Source organism: Nicotiana sylvestris, chromosome 4 (assembly GCF_000393655.2).
Source record: "Nicotiana sylvestris chromosome 4, ASM39365v2, whole genome shotgun sequence".
Taxonomy (NCBI): domain Eukaryota; kingdom Viridiplantae; phylum Streptophyta; class Magnoliopsida; order Solanales; family Solanaceae; genus Nicotiana; species Nicotiana sylvestris.
The window spans coordinates 165,846,902-165,865,423 of record NC_091060.1 but is presented as its reverse complement, the minus strand read 5'-3'; the positions used below and the strand labels follow the sequence as shown (position 1 = coordinate 165,865,423).

At 36.6% G+C, this 18,522-nt stretch overlaps 1 protein-coding gene, 1 long non-coding RNA gene and 1 other non-coding gene across 11 annotated transcripts; 1 reads left to right on the top strand and 2 right to left on the bottom strand.

Moving 5' to 3' along the window:
• Positions 1-6,188: 6,188 nt before the first annotated feature.
• On the top strand, positions 6,189-12,299 carry LOC104217598 (uncharacterized). 5 transcript variants are annotated; one of them, XR_011406986.1, is made up of 5 exons: positions 6,189-6,827; positions 9,574-9,630; positions 10,316-10,498; positions 11,034-11,216; positions 11,752-12,299. It is a non-coding gene; the product is annotated as an uncharacterized lncRNA (long non-coding RNA). The 5 variants fall into 5 exon arrangements; XR_011406987.1 differs by lacking the exon at positions 9,574-9,630 and adding an exon at positions 8,522-8,565; XR_011406985.1 differs by lacking the exon at positions 9,574-9,630.
• Positions 12,300-12,541: 242 nt separating this feature from the next.
• Positions 12,542-12,613, bottom strand: TRNAD-GUC (transfer RNA aspartic acid (anticodon GUC)). Its single transcript has one exon. It is a non-coding gene; the product is annotated as a tRNA-Asp (tRNA).
• Positions 12,614-13,176: 563 nt separating this feature from the next.
• On the bottom strand, positions 13,177-18,151 carry LOC104217599 (methyltransferase-like protein 2). 5 transcript variants are annotated; one of them, XM_009767886.2, is made up of 11 exons: positions 17,718-18,151; positions 17,368-17,596; positions 16,966-17,105; positions 16,728-16,761; positions 15,529-15,604; positions 14,987-15,164; positions 14,773-14,862; positions 14,600-14,699; positions 14,227-14,440; positions 13,932-14,077; positions 13,177-13,640 (listed from the first exon to the last, which is right to left on the bottom strand). In XM_009767886.2, the coding sequence occupies exons 1-9, from the start codon at positions 17,985-17,987 to the stop codon at positions 14,289-14,291; spliced, it is 1,269 nt and encodes a 422-aa protein (XP_009766188.1). In that variant the 5' UTR covers positions 17,988-18,151; the 3' UTR covers positions 13,177-13,640; positions 13,932-14,077; positions 14,227-14,288. The 5 variants fall into 5 exon arrangements, with proteins under 5 accessions (XP_009766188.1, XP_009766189.1, XP_009766190.1 ...); XM_009767887.2 differs by having other exon boundaries at positions 13,932-14,043; XM_009767888.2 differs by having other exon boundaries at positions 14,281-14,440.
• Positions 18,152-18,522: the final 371 nt, after the last annotated feature.

Below are 18,522 nucleotides of genomic sequence, written 5' to 3'. Positions count from 1 at the left end.
AAACGGCCCATTCCGGAATCTAAGTACTCGAAATAACTATCCGTTGAGGGACCCGCACTTTGGGTATTCTTGTTTGTCGAGACTCGTCTCATTCGTTATTTATTATTATTATTATTATATTGGGGAATTTGCAACGTTGTGAAAACGCATCTCGAGCCACGCCACACTCAATGTACCCGTGATTAGAGACACATTTCGACTCCGTTGAGATTTGGATTTGGGTCACATAAATGCACACCCGTATTTAAGAAGGTGAGATTAATGAAGCTGCGTCCTAAAGAAACTACGTATTGTTATTTTAGAAAAAGGCCGTGAAAAATTCACTAAACGGCCAAATCCAAAGCCTAGTCAATGGTTATGTATTTACTGAGGGCCCCAACGATGTTGTGATTTATTTGGCGCGGTGCGCCTCATTTTATTTTAAAGGGTCGTCCTATAGTGGCTATGTTTTCTATTAAGTTTGTCTCTAATAATGCAAAAAAGAAAAATGGTCCAACTTTATTTACATGCTTACAAGTTAGTTATAGTTGGGTTCCGAATATGATTTGAAAAATCCGAAACATGAACGCGTATAGGGGCAGTCGTTTGGATATTATGGGCCCAGGCCCAGCGCACACTGTATTGACTGGACCTGGGCCACTTCTTTTCCGATAAGGGCCTGTTAGTTCATTCGACTCAGGCCCAACATTTATAAGGCTGAAATGGAAACTGGTGTTATTTATCCTAACGGTATTTTTGCAAGTTATAACGAGGCAGCCTACTAAATGAAGTGAGATTAACTAGCAAGGGACAGTTTAACACTTAACATGCGTTAGAAGATATGCTAACCACAAACACAGCTAAAATTCAGGATATTGCTTACTACACTATCACTTCTTTTCTATTTACCAGCATACATACATAATGTGACATTAAGTTGCCATACGTGATGGCTAGTTATACATGATGACTACCTTCATTATCCTAATAGAAGATATGAACTATTATATATACAACTTAATGTTCAATATACAGACTGAAACAGATTCGAAAAAAAACAACTTCAGCTCTTCATTTTTGTATTCAAGTTTCAACTTTCAGCTTACATTGACAGTGTATCGGTGGTGTACCTGGTACTGGGAAAGCCAAAAGAAGGAAGGGAATGATTAGTTGAGCAGTAGCATTCACAGCAAACAGCAACAACAGAAAAATAGCAATCAGCAGCAACAAAACCCAGCAAGAAGATCTTTTAAAAGCAAAACAAAGAACCCAGTTTGCAACCCAGCAATACCCAAAACAGATACAGGCAATCCAGAGAAGGAAACAGATGCAAACCGCAGTAGCCTCTGATTGTTATGTTCAAAATCCAGCACACTCTTAACTCTATGTCACTCTGAAAACAGACTGTCCTCTAAAGGTTGAAAGACCAGCCTTGTTTTTGCTTTTTTTTTCTCTCTGAAAACTTAAAAATGTCCAGCCAAAGGTGGAAAGATCAGCCTTGTTTTTTTGCTTTTCTTTTCTCTCTCCAAACTTAAAACTGTCCACCCCCTCTTAATTCTAAATCAACCTATTTATAAGCTAGAAATGGCAAGCCCCCAGGATGCATTTCCCCTCTGCCAATACCCCTTTAAACTAATCAACAATGCCCATGCTTAAATGTCTTTTCTTGATGCCCACTATATTGTTCCCCATACTTGTCCTATTTGTTTTAATCAAGAGCCATGGGAGGGGTTATAGTATTCAAATAAACCCATGCCCTCATGTTGTATACCCCACTGACAATTAAACTAAGTTTACAAATAACCCCTAGGCAGACCTCAGCTTTACAACCTGTTAACATGCTACTAAACTCCCAAAATTACCCCTTAACCCTTGCATATTACTGTATTACCCTAGCTCTTAATAGTCAGTATATAAACCCCTCTAAATTCAACTAATCACTGACTACTAACTAATTAGCTTAAACTCAATACTGATTTCAGGTTGATCTATTAGATTTCTACAGCTATACCCAACTTTCAGCCTAAGTTCAGCCAATGATTCAAACTCAATCAAACAGGGGTGCCAATCAAATGGTATGAGTTGGTCATATTGGGAGCCAAACCTGACCAACTCAGAGCCAAAATGCAAACAGGAAACAGCCAATCAGGCTAAGATCAAAAGCAGTAATGAACAGGCTTCCATAGCAGACTATGAAGATCATGAGGTTACTGAACGAATGAGTAGTCTAGTTCAAAGACAAAACTGAACAATTCAACAGATTCATTACAAGTTAGCATACAGATGTGGTGCTAGCAAACATACATGGAGGACATTACTGAGCTACTGTCCTGTTTCCTCTAATTTTCAAGCAAATTAATTTACGACACTTATTTAAACGACTATACAAGCTATAATATACAGCAAACAATCAATAAAACACCAAAACAAACTAAACATTACCTCAGGATTCACAGACTTGACAGAAAAATCAAAAACAAACCAAACTAAACATGAAAAACAGATAGAATTCATAGGAGAACAAAAGAAAGGGAAAAATTACCTCAGGGATTTGAACTCAAAAACTAACCCAGGCTCGAACTCGGACTCGACCATTTTTGGGGTCGAATGGACCTTAATCGAGTGTTCTCAACTGAGAACACTTCGACTAATGTCGATTAGACCCCACATCGTCTTTTAATTTGGACAGACTTCAACTTTTGGTCTTTTTAGGGTTCTTTGTGGTCCGATTTGGGATTTGTTCAGCTCTGGTCAGATTCAAACGGAACCAACGGCGTTTAGGGTGTGAGGGAGGTCAGGAGGTGTTGTGGTATGAATTTGGGGTCGGTGGGTGTAGATCTGGTTTTGTTCGAACCTTCAAACGAAGATTCGAGACGATGGGGAATAATTTGAGGCAAGAGGCTAACGGATTCGTGTTCAGGGTGGTTGGGTGCATCAGGGGTGTTATTTTGGTAGTCATCGGAGGAGGTAAGGTTTCCGGCTGGTTCTTTTGATTCAAGATTCGAAGAGCTCGGTTGAGATTCAAACTAAACGGGCAAGGGATTTGGGTTGAGGGTGATTAGGGGGTTCCGTGGTGTGAATTTCGTGGTCACCGACATCGTTGCCGCCGGCTTTCAAGCGAAGGGATATGGGGGCGGCTAGGGTTTTCATGGGAGTTTCTGGGGACGAGGATGAACAGTAGGTGAGGGGGGTTTGGTTTGGGGCGTGGGGTGATGGATTGGGGGTTTTTATATGGGGTGGGTGGTTTAATCCTGGCCTCTGGATCAATCAAGATCGATGGCCAGGATTAGGGGAGTTAACCAACACAGCGTCGTTTGGTTTAAGTAGGGGGGTCGGTTCGAACCGGAGACAAATGGGTCGGGTTGGAGACGGGTTGCTGAAAGGGATCTTGGACCGTTGGATTGGATTGGATGGACGGCTCAGATCAAACGCCCTATGCGGCGTCATTTGGGGGGCGTCTCTAGAAGACCTGGTTTGGACTGGGTCAATGTAATTGGTTTGGGCCTAAATTTTTGGTTTCACCTGGCCCAATCTGAGTTTCCTTGATACTTCACCCATTTTCCTTCTTTCTTTAATTATCAAAATTAAACAAAAATCCTAAATAAATTGTAAAATCAAAAAATAAAATTACACACATATTATTTAACACCTATAATAATTACACACAAATTAAAAATAAATTCACACAATGACAAGAAATACACATGCATATTTTTTTGTGATTTTCTTTTAACCAAATTATGGTTAATTAATTCCTAAATGTACCACTAATTCCTAAATGCATGCAACATGTATTTTTTTGTATTTTTAACTATAGCAAGGCGAGCATTTACGGACAGAACAATTATCAAAATGTCACGCAAATTTTCAAAATTGTACCCGAAGGTAACTTGTTTTACTTTTTCGATTTCTTTTGGAGTAGTTTCCGTGAAGCAAAAATCACGTGCTCACAAAGAGTTGTCAGGACCCCCCTGAATAATGGGACCTAGCTTTCAAATCCTTAGTAATACTTGGTAATATGATTTAGTTTTACAATCACATCTGTCCCCAGCCACCAAACTGGGGCAGAAAATTTTCTTTGTTTTTGTCTATTTGAAGTTAGGAGCCCGCCTGGAGAGCAGGGAATACATTCAAGCGTAGCAGTCAGGAGCCCGCCTGGAGAACAAGGGAGTACAATTTAAATTTAGCTTTCAAATTCTTTGTTTTGTCTATTTTGAAGTCAGGAGCCCGCCTGGAGAGCAGGGAATACATTCAAGTTTAGCTGTCAGGAGCCCGCCTGGAGAGCAGGGATTACATTTCAAGTTGAAGTCAAGAGCCCGCCTGGAGAGCAGGGAATACTTTCAAGCATAGCAGTCAGGAGCCCGCCTGGAGAACAAGGGAGTACAATTTAAATTTAGCTTTCAAATTCTTTGTTTTGTCTATTTTGAAGTCAGGAGCCCGCCTGGAGAGCAGAGAATACATTTCAAGTTAGAAGTCAGGAGCCCGCCTGGAGAGCAAGGAATACATTTCAAGTCCAGCAATCAGGAGCCCGCCTGGAGAGCATGGAATACATTTCAAGTCAGCAGTCAGGAGCCCGCCTGAAGAGCATGGAATGTATTTCATGTCAGCAGTCAGGAGCCTGCCTGGAGAGCAGAGAATACATTTCAAGTTAGCAGTCAGGGAGCCCCGCCTGGAGAATAGGGTTAGTTTTTACTTTAGTCAAGCTTAGTTTATAGTTTTCCTAGTCTATTCCTTAGTTTAATTTCATCACTGCATCAATAGTACAAGTGGTTTACAATTTTGCTAACAACCCACAAATCTTCTTAGTGCAAACTGGGGCAGAAAATTTCTTTGTTTTGTCTATTTTGTTGTAATCAGGCGCCCACCTGGAGAACAAGTGGAAATAACTCAAGTTTCAAGGGAAAGCAGTTTCGAAGGAAGACAGTTCAAGTTTCAGGGGAAAATGGTTCAAGGTGCAAAGGAAAACAGTGTCAAGTAATAAGAGAAGACGGTTCGAGTTCAACGGTCAGACGTCCACCTGAAGAAAAGGAAAAGCGCCTCAGATTGCAATTCAAGTCAGCAACCAAAGAATCTCGCGGCAAGAATGCGAGTCAACAGTCCGAGGTGATCAACAGAAGTTAGTCATAATAAAGAAAAAGATGGAAAGGGAAGAAGTGAATCCAAATGCAGAAGTTGATGAAAGATGTGAACTGCTTAAGACATGGTGGAAATCACAAGCACTACATGTCCGGTCTTGGTCCGAAAATCTGAAGAAGAACGAGCTAGCACCTGCAACTGGCAAGCGCCAAGGTTCAAATCTAAAGTCTGCATGAAGAACCATTCAAGACTCAAGATCAAGTTTCAGAAGACTTATAGATAGGAATCTTGTAACTCGTAGTTGATAGGCTTAGCTAGTCTTTTTCATGTTTTGATTTTGATGTAATAGCAGGACTGCGGACCGGAACCTTGACGGAACGACACCTCGACTGGATCTCCACCTCGGTATACTCCATCACCTCATTCACTTCTGAACTACACGTGGCCTGATTCCTTTATAGCCAAGGATATGTAGGCAGCCCAGATACTAAGGCTCGGTCACATTCCCCTCTCTCTTAGCTTTAGTCTTTCCAAATAAGGGTCGGGTCAAAAACCTGTCTAGTCAATCTTTATCTGAAAACTCTGTACGTTTCCAGTCAAAGAGGGGCAGTTGTAGACATGTGATTTTTGACCCTCCCTAAGATTTTTTATATATTAGCGTAAAATATTTAATTTAGGCATAATATAGATATTTTAAGTAATTTTGACTCTTTTACTTTAATTTTATTGCAAGAAAACAAAAAATCACAAAAATAGGTTCATTAATATTTTGTAGTCATTTTTAATCTAAAAAAAATCTTAAAAAATATATGCAAAAATAGTGTCGTATTTTTATTTTAATGTGATATTTGAAAATACCAAAAATAGATTTGTTTTAATGGTTAGTTTTATTTTAATAATTATTTGAATAGTAGGAATAATTAACAAATGGGCCCGTATTTTTAATCTCGTTCGCAGCGAAAGAATAGAGCTTGGGCTCGAGCAACCCATCTTTAAGCCTAATTTTGGACCTAGCCCATAATTGTCAAGCCCATAATTCTTAGGCTCATACCCCTTAACCTAAAACCCTACCAAAAACCTAGACTATAAAATAAAAGAAAAGCAAAAAAGCAAAGAGAGAGCTGGAACGAAAAAGCAGCAAAGCTGCGCATGAATAACGAGGGGAAAGAACAAAAAGAACGGGAAAAAACGAAAAAAGCTGAACGAAAGAACGAAAAGGCCTGATCGATAACAAAAAACGAATAAGGGCTAAAAAAACAGAAAGAGAAATGGACGAGCAGCCATACACGAACGACCCCTCACTGCTTGTCATCTTCTTCACAAAACAGACCCCCCCCCTGCGTCGTCTTCTTCATGACAACCCACCCCCTGAATTCGTCACCCTCATACGACCCCACCCCCTCCGACTCCATCTTCTCTGACGCCCCACGACCACAGCACAAAACCAGTTGCCACCCCTCATCGAACCAGCGCCGCGGCGAAACAGCCAGCCTCCATAGCCACTGAACTTCAAGAACGAACCAACCTGTTCATCTATGGTTTCAACACGACGGACCAACCAAACTTCAACCCCAAATCACTACTCCCTGTCATGGAGTTTGCTGGTTTCGTCTCCTAGTTTAGTTTGAGTTTTCCGGCGAGATTCGAGGTCGCCGGAGGTCGTTGTACAGGGAGTCCGTGTAAGTCGAGGCAGCCACGGTTCTGTTCGTGATACTGTCCGTTCATATGTTTCAGATTTGTCCAAGCATTCACATTTCAAATTCAATATTAAGGTTCATTTCTTTTCGCTAATCCTACTTAATTTGTATTTATGTTCCCTTATTTCTAATATCTGTTTTTGTTTCGATCACTTCTTCATTGTTTTGTTGCCTAAGTAATTCATGCTTTATATTCAACTACTTGAAAATACTATTGTATTGGCTAAGATGAAGAAACCAACATCATATTCTTCGTTGTTTATCATTTAACCATTTGGCTTTCTTCTAAAGGGTTGATTGATTGCTCTATTCAATTAATCCCATGTGTGTGATGATTAGTTAATAAAGATATAGCATCAAGCTTACTGGGTCGTGGGAGTGGTTTTAGATGAGACAGGAATCTGGTTACAATTGTGAATTAAATGGGTTGGAGCTTTCGTCACAGTCAGCACATGTGAATCGGAATCTCTAGTTGTTTGAATCATGTACTTGACTTGAATTGGTTATAGCTGACGGTATAGAAATTGGATTGCTGAACCATGTCAATTAGATTAAATGGACTCGGGTGCGCATTTATGTGATCCAAATTCGAATCACAATGTTAGATAAAATATGTCGAGGGTCGCGGGTGCATTTATGTGACGTGATTCAAGACGTATTCTAAATGATATTGTAATTCTTTCTAAAAAAATGATTAAATAAAGCGGTTAAGGTTAAAATTGCACCATGGGTTAAACCTGTATTAAAATTAAGTAAATAGGCCAATTATAGCAGTTAAGCGACCGTGCTAGAACCACGAAACTCGGGAATGCCTAACACCTTCTCCCGGGTTAACAGAATGCCTTACCCGGATTTTTGGTTCGCGGACTGTTAAACAGAGTCAATCTTTTCCTCGATTCGGGATTGGAACCGGTGACTTAGGACACCATAAATCTCCCAAGTGGCGACTCTGAATCTTTTAATAAATATAATCTCATTTCGATTGTCCTTTAATTGGAAAAACTCCCTTATATACTCCCTTCCGGGGGTGTAGTAGAAAAAGGAGGTGTGACAGGTTTAACCCCTTAACACATAAATTTAATTATTTGAGCAAGGAGTTACACTTTTTGGTCGAGCAATGTGTTGATAAGGTTTTGCCAATACATCTATATATATATATATATATATATATATATATATATATATATATATATATATATATATATATATATATATATATGGTCAATTGAAATCTGATGTGGCATGCCTATCAATCAAGGAATGCTATTTATCTTTTTTGTCATTTTTTTTTTTTGCCTTTTACTCTAATTTTTCATGTCAAATTATTTATGCTTCCAAGTTAAAGAATGCAACGGTTGGGGAATAATAATGGAAATGCCTATCTTTCAGCTAACGGAACCATTATCCGAGAAGACTTTTAAGAGTCCTCTTATTTGCGGTTTAATTTCTCAAGTCACTTTTAGAATACCTCTAAACTGTGTTCTGTCATTTTTATTCCAAACTTAACTAATGGAATCATTCATTTTGTAATGTATTACTACAGTTGTTCCATTAGTTATGATGTAGGAAAAGTAACTGTTACAATGATAATTGCTACCATAATTTCCAAATTATAACTGTTTCCTCTATCAGATTTGTTGAAAGGAAGAGAATTTCAACTTGCTTTTCTTACCTTCAGTTTTTACTTTCTTTTCTTTGTTCTGCATCTCCTCTCTTTATTTTCCTCCTATCTCTATTTTTTCCCCTTCATTTCTTTGTTGGCTTTGCAGTTGGTATATTTTTCGCTATTGTGGCATTATTATTGATTTTATCGGTAAGTTATGATTCTACAAAGTTTTATTCTTCTTTTCTTATTTTTAAGATTCTCTATGTTATACCTGTTTTTAGTTTTTTAGTTGTCCAACTGTGATTTTATTTTTTTATTTCTATTCACCGTTTTGGTCCTTAGTGATTTATCATTGCTGTTTCTAAGGTGATGGACTAATATTTATTTTGTTTTACAAAGTTTGGAGTATTTATATTTCTGGAGAGAGAAAATATCGGAAGAAATCACTAATTGATGAATATTTATTTTGTTTTAGGAATTTTGGAGCATTGAGATTTCTAAAGAAAAACAAAAGTCGAATTCATCACGACTGCTTAGAGTGTGCGAATCTGTTTATTGTTTAGTTTGTGTTCTTCCTTTGGAGTTTGCTTTGTTCTCCTTTTTTTTTTTTGCTTTTCGGTTTTCATTTACTTTTTACTTACTTAGATAATATTAATTTTATTTTGTGAATTTATGTTGGTGCCTCGATTTGCATACCTAACTTTTGAATGTTACGTTATTTTTTAAAATCTATTCTTTATAAATTGTTTGAGTGTAGTTTTTTGTTCGTTTTCTATTCACGATGTCACCTTTAGTGATTTTGCATTGTTGCTTCTAAAATAATGGCCTAATTGATGATTATTTATATTGTTTTAGGAATTTTAGAGTGTGGAGATTTTTGAGAAACATATTGAAAAATTTATCACGACTGTTTAGTGTGTGCGGATTTATTTATCTTTTATTTTGCCTTTGGATTTTGCTTTTTTCTTTTCCTTATTTTCTTTTAGGTTTCATTTATTTTTCACTTACTTAGATGACCTTAATTTACTTGTGAGTTTGCATATTAACTTTTGAAAAAAAATTGAAATTAATGTATTAGATGGACCAAATGAATTTTATTTTCAAAGATCCAAAAAATGAAAACTGAAAAATGAATGATAAAACATAAGTAGAAAAGGAAAGGAATGTTACATACATTTTTCTTTTCTTTTTGTTTCACTTTATTTTTGGGTACAGGTGTAAGAGTTGATGCTAAAGTTTTATAGTTGATGATGCAGTAATAAACTTGCACAAGTAAGTATTAGGTTTTCAGGTAGTAAAATTATTGTCTGTGACATCCATTCAACATTTTTATGTGAAGGTAATGTTCTTAATCAATTGGAGATTTGATTTGTTAAGAATTAGAAGAAGTTTCAATGTTGATATACTAGGGTCATGACGCATGAGTATCACTGCCTATTGCTAAATCTATGGCAATGATAGAGAACGATTGCATAAATAGCAAAGACAGATTAGTGGGATCCTCTATTGAGAGAGCAATTGTGCATAACCACAATGCACGTTCAATAGGTATAACTTCGAATAAGCAATTTTAGCAATCACTTGCCAATAAGTCATGACTAAAATGCCCCTATTGAGTTTTCTTCAAAAACTATTAATGGAACAATTCCCTGATTAATTTATTGTGAAATAGTTTGTTTGGCTATATGTTTTATAATGTCACGGAGATCGAGAATCAGATTTAGATCAATTATGAATCTATATATATATATAAGTAGGCAATAGAAAAGTGAGGCGGCACCTCTCTTTGGCCAAGAAACCTATTTATCTTTTTTCTCCATTTTTTGGTTTTTCCCTTTATTCTTTACATTTAGTTTATGTTAAAAAGCCTAAAAATCTCTATTAAACACTAATTGTTACTTTCCACCTTCCCTATAATAAATGTTGTTTAATGTATGTTTTACTATATCAAATGTAGGAGATCTCTGACCATGTCCAAAGTAACGAAGTTGAGGTAGAGTAGTCCAAAATTTCAGATTGATGGCTTGATCTCCTCGGGAAACAAGAGTAGATAGAAGATGGCTTAGAAGGCTATGACACAGACCTTCTGGAATGGAGGCAATAAACGATGAAGTGTGTAATCATCCTTCTGTTGATGGTGGTATGATGTGGTTATAACTTCATTATTATCCTTACATTTTCCTTCTCTTTCTTAAATTGGAGTAGAAAACTTCAATTTATTTCCTGACATTCCCCAAATCCATTTTGATTTGGAAAAACTTCTGATGAACTAATAATGCATTAATTATTTTAACACTAGTGCATAGATAAGTTTGAACTTATATATTGAATACTTTCTCGAAGTTCTTGTAATAAATGCCAAAACGTGCATGTACTTCTTCTGATCTTTAAAACCAGAATAACAAGATTTTTATTGAAAGAATCCTCTGACGAACCACATGGCTTCTTTTGAGCCACGTTTTATCAATTTGGTTTCACTCAGAAAGTGAAACTACGGTTCGTGGCTTCGTGCACCTTGACTGTATCTTTTTTCTCCATTTTTTGATTTTTCCCTTTATTCTTTACATTTAGTTTATGTTAAAAAGCCTAAAAATCTCTATTAAACACTAACTGTTACTTTCCACCTTCCCTATAATAAATGTTGTTTAATGTATGTTTTACTATATCAAATGTAGGAGATCTCGGACCATGTCCAAAGTAACGAAGTTGAGGTAGAGTAGTCCAAAATTTCAGATTGATGGCTTGATCTCCTCGGGAAACAAGAGTAGATAGAAGATGGCTTAGAAGGCTATGACACAGACCTTCTGGAATGGAGGCAATAAACGATGAAGTGTGTAATCATCCTTCTGTTGATGGTGGTATGATGTGGTTATAACTTCATTATTATCCTTACATTTTCCTTCTCTTTCTTAAATTGGAGTAGAAAACTTCAATTTATTTCCTGACCTTCCCAAAATCCATTTTGATTTGGAAAAACTTCTGATGAACTAATAATGCATTAATTATTTTAACACTAGTGCATAGATAAGTTTGAACTTATATATTGAATACTTTCTCGAAGTTCTTGTAATAAATGCCAAAACGTGCATGTACTTCTTCTGATCTTTAAAACCAGAATAACAAGATTTTTATTGAAAGAATCCTCTGACGAACCACATGGCTTCTTTTGAGCCACGTTTTATCAATTTGGTTTCACTCAGAAAGTGAAACTACGGTTCGTGGCTTCGTGCACCTTGACTGTATCTTTTTTCTCCATTTTTTGGTTTTTCCCTTTATTCTTTACATTTAGTTTATGTTAAAAAGCCTAAAAATCTCTATTAAACACTAACTGTTACTTTCCACCTTCCCTATAATAAATGTTGTTTAATGTATGTTTTACTATATCAAATTTAGGAGATCTCGGACCATGTCCAAAGTAACGAAGTTGAGGTAGAGTAGTCCAAAATTTCAGATTGATGGCTTGATCTCCTCGGGAAACAAGAGTAGATAGAAGATGGCTTAGAAGGCTATGACACAGACCTTCTGGAATTGAGGCAATAAACGATGAAGTGTGTAATCATCCTTCTGTTGATGGTGGTATGATGTGGTTATAACTTCATTATTATCCTTACATTTTCCTTCTCTTTCTTAAATTGGAGTAGAAAACTTCAATTTATTTCCTGACCTTCCCAAAATCCATTTTGATTTGGAAAAACTTCTGATGAACTAATAATGCATTAATTATTTTAACACTAGTGCATAGATAAGTTTGAACTTATATATTGAATACTTTCTCGAAGTTCTTGTAATAAATGCCAAAACGTGCATGTACTTCTTCTGATCTTTAAAACCAGAATAACAAGATTTTTATTGAAAGAATCCTCTGACGAACCACATGGCTTCTTTTGAGCCACGTTTTATCAATTTGGTTTCACTCAGAAAGTGAAACTACGGTTCGTGGCTTCGTGCACCTTGACTGTATCTGCATGTACAAAGAAGTAAATGGTTGAAATGAAGATATGAATCACTTCATAAAACGAGGACATGACTTTAGATACAAAATCGAAATTTTAAGGAGTTAAGCACATGTTAAACTTAGGTAATCCAATGTTAGATAAACATAATCCTAAGAGGATTGTCAAGCTGGCACTTGAATACCCTGATTAGTCTTGAATTAAATGAATAATAAAAGGACAAAAACTAACGCCGTTGCCGGGGATCGAACCCGGGTCACCCGCGTGACAGGCGGGAATACTTACCACTATACTACAACGACCTTGATGCTTAGTATTTCTTGCAAAATATATTTATTCGTAGTAGGTTCCATGCAAAGATTACATGATTCAGTACCAAGTAGTACGTATAATGCACTTGGTTGAGAAATACAGAAGTCATATAACTTATGAATGAAGGCTTTTGCCGATATACACAAATTTTATGAATCTCCACAGTTTTGGTTTTCCGTATTACTATTAGAGTATGGTCTTGCTACAGTAGACATTTGAAACTAGTACATACATTCAGTACCATATCTCTTACAATTACTGTAATTGTACATCCAGAAATGCATACTTGTGTAAATACCAGCTTCTATTTTGAATGTGAATCTCTTCCTCATGCTTGCTTTAAATTTCATCTGCGCAAACACCTTATTAGTTACCTTGAAATTTTCATTCTTCTACTTAGTACAAACATTGCATCAACTCCTTGGAATTGGCATGCGAGCAAACAACAGTCAACTTGTAAGCCATTTTAAGGTTCAAATCCCACAGGGATAAGCCATAAAGATTTTCCTTAAATCCCATAATCTCGGCGTAAATCGCATGCTTTAGACCGGAGTGCGGAGGAGGAAAAAAACAGAAATTGATGAAAAAATGATAATATCTTACAAATATTTCCACAGAAAAACTGAAGGCCACTACAATGAAGGGGGAAAAATGATTCGCTACATTCCGCTAAATATCAACCACTTGTCTGAAAACGGTTAACTCATCGAAAAATACAGAGCCAGACACTAGAACTTAGCAACTCTGGCTTCTATTACAAAGGCTCAAGCCGCTCAACTATGAATAACCTTCAATCTTGAAAACTTACTTTTCCAGTAGAAATTGAAAACATAGCTATTTTTCCGCTTCTCGGCTACCAAGGAGCATTCAAGAACTTGGAGAAGTTTGACTTGAATGTATGTACTCCATGGAGAACGCGAGTTGAACTTCTATAGCAAACAACCATCCGTTGTGAGCATATAATGCAAGCTATCCATCATTCCTACTGTTTTGTCATTGGCCGTTGCAACGAGGTCTCTGCATTTTGGGGTACCAAACAGTTAGAGTGCAGTTAGAGTAACCTGCTTCTGGAGGAGAAAGTTTCAAGTGAAATTAATCTCAAACAAGATTATGAAACATTAGACGAGCAGATGAAAGTTATCTCTACTTATTTTTACTCATAAGTAAACTGCCAAATCAAATTCAGAAAACAACAAAGCAACCCCAACTGTAAAAACAGAAAGAAGGAAAAAATATCAAAAACCTTCCCAGTCAAATTCAAAGAGGAAAACAAGCAAGTAATTTGTAGGCTGAATTTAAATAATGTACCAACGATGTCTGCACCAAAGGTAGAACTGGTCAGCTGACATTTCAAGCCACCTGGAACTTCCTTGAAGTCTACAAATCTCTACGTTCAAGCAATCGCCAATGATAAAACCATCTGAATTCATCGATCCATTGCACAGTTCATGAACCTTATATAAGCAAATAATACATGAAGAAGCTTCATCTAACAAGTATTACTCAGGAGAAAAGTGATAAGGCGAGAAAAGCATAACTTTCATGCCTCTTGAATCTTCTGCAGGAAGCTAGACAGAAAGGATAAAACCACACACAAGGATACCTTCAGGATACCATATCACTGGACTGAAAATTCTGAATAAGAGGCGTTTCTAACCAGATGCATTATTTTTCTGTTTCCTTAGTAACAAAATATCTTGAATCCTGAAAATGAAGAGGTTCATTCCCCCAAGAAGTCCAGCCGGGTATCATTTCTCTAGCAAATAGTTCAATGCAACGAGCAGGCCTAGACCCCGGCACATAATCCAGAAGCAGCTCTAATTCATGTGGGCAATGGTAGGAGGAAAATTATCAGACAGCAAATCCAGCAGTAAATGAGAGAAAATCAATAACTTGAAGAAAAGAAAGGCACAAAGAGAAACTACATTATTCAAAAAGAAAAAAGAAAAATTCAAATGAGAACCCGAAAAGATTACCTCCAAGGGGGGTTTTCCTTGAATAATCACCAGGAATACTGACGAATACTCGATTATCTGGTATAGGATTCAGTCTTGTTACATTGTCAGAATCAGTCTCCTGCAAAATCACGGGGAATTGAAGAAAAGAGTTGCTTTAACAAAGGCACCTCTAAGGCGTAGCAAAAGCTAACCTTTCCGTCACAGTATCCTAGAAGAAGGCATTCATATGGCCGATGATGAAAGAGGTCCAATTCACCAGTCATCATCCCATTTGCCTTAACCTGTAACAAATATCAACTTAGATACCTTAGCATATATCTTCATTCAATATACATTGTCCAAGCTCCTCTCTCTGGGAGTAGTAGATATCTTAAGGGTCTACATAAGCTGTGTAAGAAATGATACCTTCAACCAGTAAAAGCTAGCTGCATATTTTACTCCCCATTTGGGAAATAAATCATTCTCTACAAAACCTCGCAACTTTTCCCTGTTGGTAACCCACAATGCAACAAGTGCTCCATAGGTATGGCAAAGTTGCTTGACGGGGAGAGACAAGAAGTATCTGTTAGGCAAAGTTGGGTACCTGCAACCACATGGAATTGCATATTGAATTGAAGCAATCTACAACACAGACCTTTACGCCTAATAGTTTGAGCTTCTAATATACAAAGCAGATATAAATTGACCCGTTCTAATCACTTGCAGGAAATTCAAACTTATAATATCTGTTTCATTCAACTACCATCCGATGTCTACCACACCCCACCTCACCCCAAAATTTAAAGAGAATTTCCCTGTAGGGTGTACAGGATATGCATTGTTTCTACAACTGATATTCTTCAAGAAAAAAACTTTGCAGAGTGGAACCCTCGAAAATAAACGCAAGGCAAGACTAGCAAATAATCTAGAAGCAAGAGAGACAAATCTCGGGAAGGATTAACACACACCTCAGTTTCTGATGAGCGCTGCCATTTTCCCAAGGGGGATCTATGACTATGAGATTGAAGCCACAATCAGAATCAGCTGTAACAAGAAAACACCACACGGAGTTTAAGCAGCAGCTCCAGAATTCTAACTCATGCAATAACCATGAAAACTAGTACTCCATGGAGTAAGATCAGTATTTTAAAAGGCGAGGGCATGAGGCGGGGCGTTTTACTTGATACGGGGCGAGACGAAAGCCTCGAGACATAGGGAGTAAGCCCCACGGATCTTTAATTTTTTAAATTTATGAATAAATAATATAGCATTATAACACAATAAATTATAAAGAGATGCATTAAAAGTTCAAAAAAAAACTAAAAAGAATTAAAGAAACTTATATAAAATAAAATATTTAGTATGTTTTACAAGTATAAATAATACAATACTGTTAAAGTTACTATGAAATATAAACTAACTCCAACCTCTTAACTTTCAAACAATTAAAAATTATAATTTCTTAAAAAATATTATCAAACTGCATATTTTACCTCTTTAAAAGTAAATACACAATAAATTTTTCAATACTGTAATTTAAAATATTACTCCTTCATGAGTAAATATAAAATTATTTTAAATAGTAAAATAAAAAATTTATTATACTTTTAAGAGACATAGACTAAGACATGAAGATCTATCAAGTAAAGATATAAATTTTGGTTATCTATTTTTAGAAGAAATATTCAAATGATATTCACTCTCACGATGTTCTCAATTAGTAAGTATGCAATAATATATTTCGTTATTTGAATTATTCACAATTTTCATATTTCTATAGATAAAAAGAACTTTAATCATCCATTTGTTAAAGAATTTTGATAGTTAACAGTGCAAATTAGTGAATTCAACACATGATTTGCATATGAACTGTTGGGGCGAATCTCGAGCGTTGAACGGTAGGCGTATTTAGGATGCACCGTTGGGCGCTTGGAGGCATAAGCCTCAGAGAACTAAGCCTCACACATGAGTTTCAAGGTGTTTTGATAGTGCCCCGCCCCGGGGCGAGCCCAAGAAAAGCCTTTTAAAACAGTGAGTAAGATATATGGCAAGAAATGAGGATTTCTGCCTTTAAGTTGGCTACTTCCCAATACATTGTAGGTCCATACAAATGGAATTTAATAACGTCCACCCTCAAACACAAGATGAAAGGATCTTGGCTCATTACCTGGGATTAAGTTCTCAATCTGCCGCAAATCAGACTTCAAGGCAACAAGAACAATAAAGGCAAAAAGTCAGATTTGTAAACAAAGCAGATAAATTAGATTCAAAGAAACAAAAACCATTAGAAAAAAATAATGAAAGCCATTAGTAAAACCCAAATGATTCTGGATTAGAAATTTTTATGAAGGAAAAAAAAAGGCTTTCTTAGAAACAACTAAAGAAGAATCTTCTATGTATCATACCATATAGAAACAACTCCTTTTGGGAATAATAAACTTGTGATTAAAAAGCTCAGCCTCTATATCACAGCTTCCTTCATTGGCGACTAGATTATTAAATACAGGGGTCACTCTTTGCTCAATACTCTGAACAAGTGTTGAACCTGGAAACCACGGAAGACAACTAGAATACATAAGCATGCTAGGATCGCAAGAAATATGCTACCAAATTACTAAAAAATTGTATCGAAATGCATAAAGGGCGAGCCTTGGCGCAACAATAGAGTTGCTCCATGACCAGTAGGTCAGGGTATCAAGGCATAGAAACAGCCTCTTTTGCAAAATCGCAAAGCGAAAAACTAACAATTCCGCCCACCCTTAAGCCCTTTTGTATTGAAAAAAAAAACTATTGTAACTAAAGCAAACCTCCATTGTGGAAAGTTTTATCATCTTGATGATAATTGAGAGCAATCTCATACAATGGAGCTTGCCAAACACTTCCGAGCTCCATAAACGAAAGCTCACTACTTTCCTCTGACAACTCCTTGCATTCCCCCACAGCACATCCATCATTCCTCAAATTCCTCAAAACTTTCAAAAGATCAGGAGCTTCAAGCAGCGTTTTATGCGCTTTCAACAATAACGGCTTCACCTCCTTCAACACAAATAAAAACAAACAAATATTTATTGATAAAAATCTCATGCGCAGAGAATAAGCAGCTGCATATTATACATACAAGTTAAGATTTTTGAAAATGTAACAATGCTTAAGGTACCTGATGACGACGATCAGCAATTTGTTCGCGTTCATTGAGAGATTGAGGCTTTTTCTTCTGTTTACGTTTTCGTTTTCTAGAATCTTCCGAAGCTTTTGGAACTTGTTTTGAGTTTGAGGAATCGAAGAAGCGAGAGTAGTACGTAGAAGGCGAAACCCTAAACCGGGTGTAAGAACGGTTGAGAATTCGAACCGGGTCGATAAAGAAGGCATTTGAGGTTAACTGATAAATACCGGATTCTGAAAACAATTGCAATTGATTGTTTTCCATCTACAGAATTTGGGAATTTTTCGGTTTCGGAAGTGACAGTGGCTGTTTTGTTCATCGGGTTAATGCCGGCGGGAAAGGGGAAAGTTTGCTTTGCATTATGGTCCCCATTTTTGCTCCTATTTCCTATGAAGTCCCAAAAAAAAGCTCTTTAACCTCGGGGCTCACCGTTTCTTTTTCTCATTCCCTTTACGTAATTTTCTAATGACTATTAAATAAATAACAATTCAGGATTCGTTTGATACGAAGAGATACATTTTTCGTAAAATACTTTTCGATTTTTTCATGTTTGGTTGTATTAAATATTTTGGGAAATATTTTACGTATAAATTCATTTTCCTCTAATTGAAAAAAAATATTTTCCTTATCAAGAGAAGGGGAAAATATTTTTCAAAACTCTTTCTCAATCTTACTCACTCTCACCAACCCACCTTACACCCCCAAACCCACCAACCCAACCCCACGCTTGCCCACCCAATCCCCTCTCTACAAAAAAAAAAAAAATCAAATTTAAGTTTTTTTTCGTCACCATCCACCC

Bases quoted from the DNA above. Each gene is read 5' to 3' on its own strand.
- LOC104217599 (XM_009767885.2), bottom strand. From the start codon at position 17,987: ATGGAAAACAATCAATTGCAATTGTTTTCAGAATCCGGTATTTATCAG. The intron at 17,106-17,367 runs GTTTGCTTTAGT...CGTGGTTTCCAG, and splicing joins TAAAACTTTCCACAATGGAG to GTTCAACACTTGTTCAGAGT. The intron at 15,165-15,528 runs GTGTGTGTTAAT...ATGTGGTTGCAG, and splicing joins AGCGCTCATCAGAAACTGAG to GTACCCAACTTTGCCTAACA.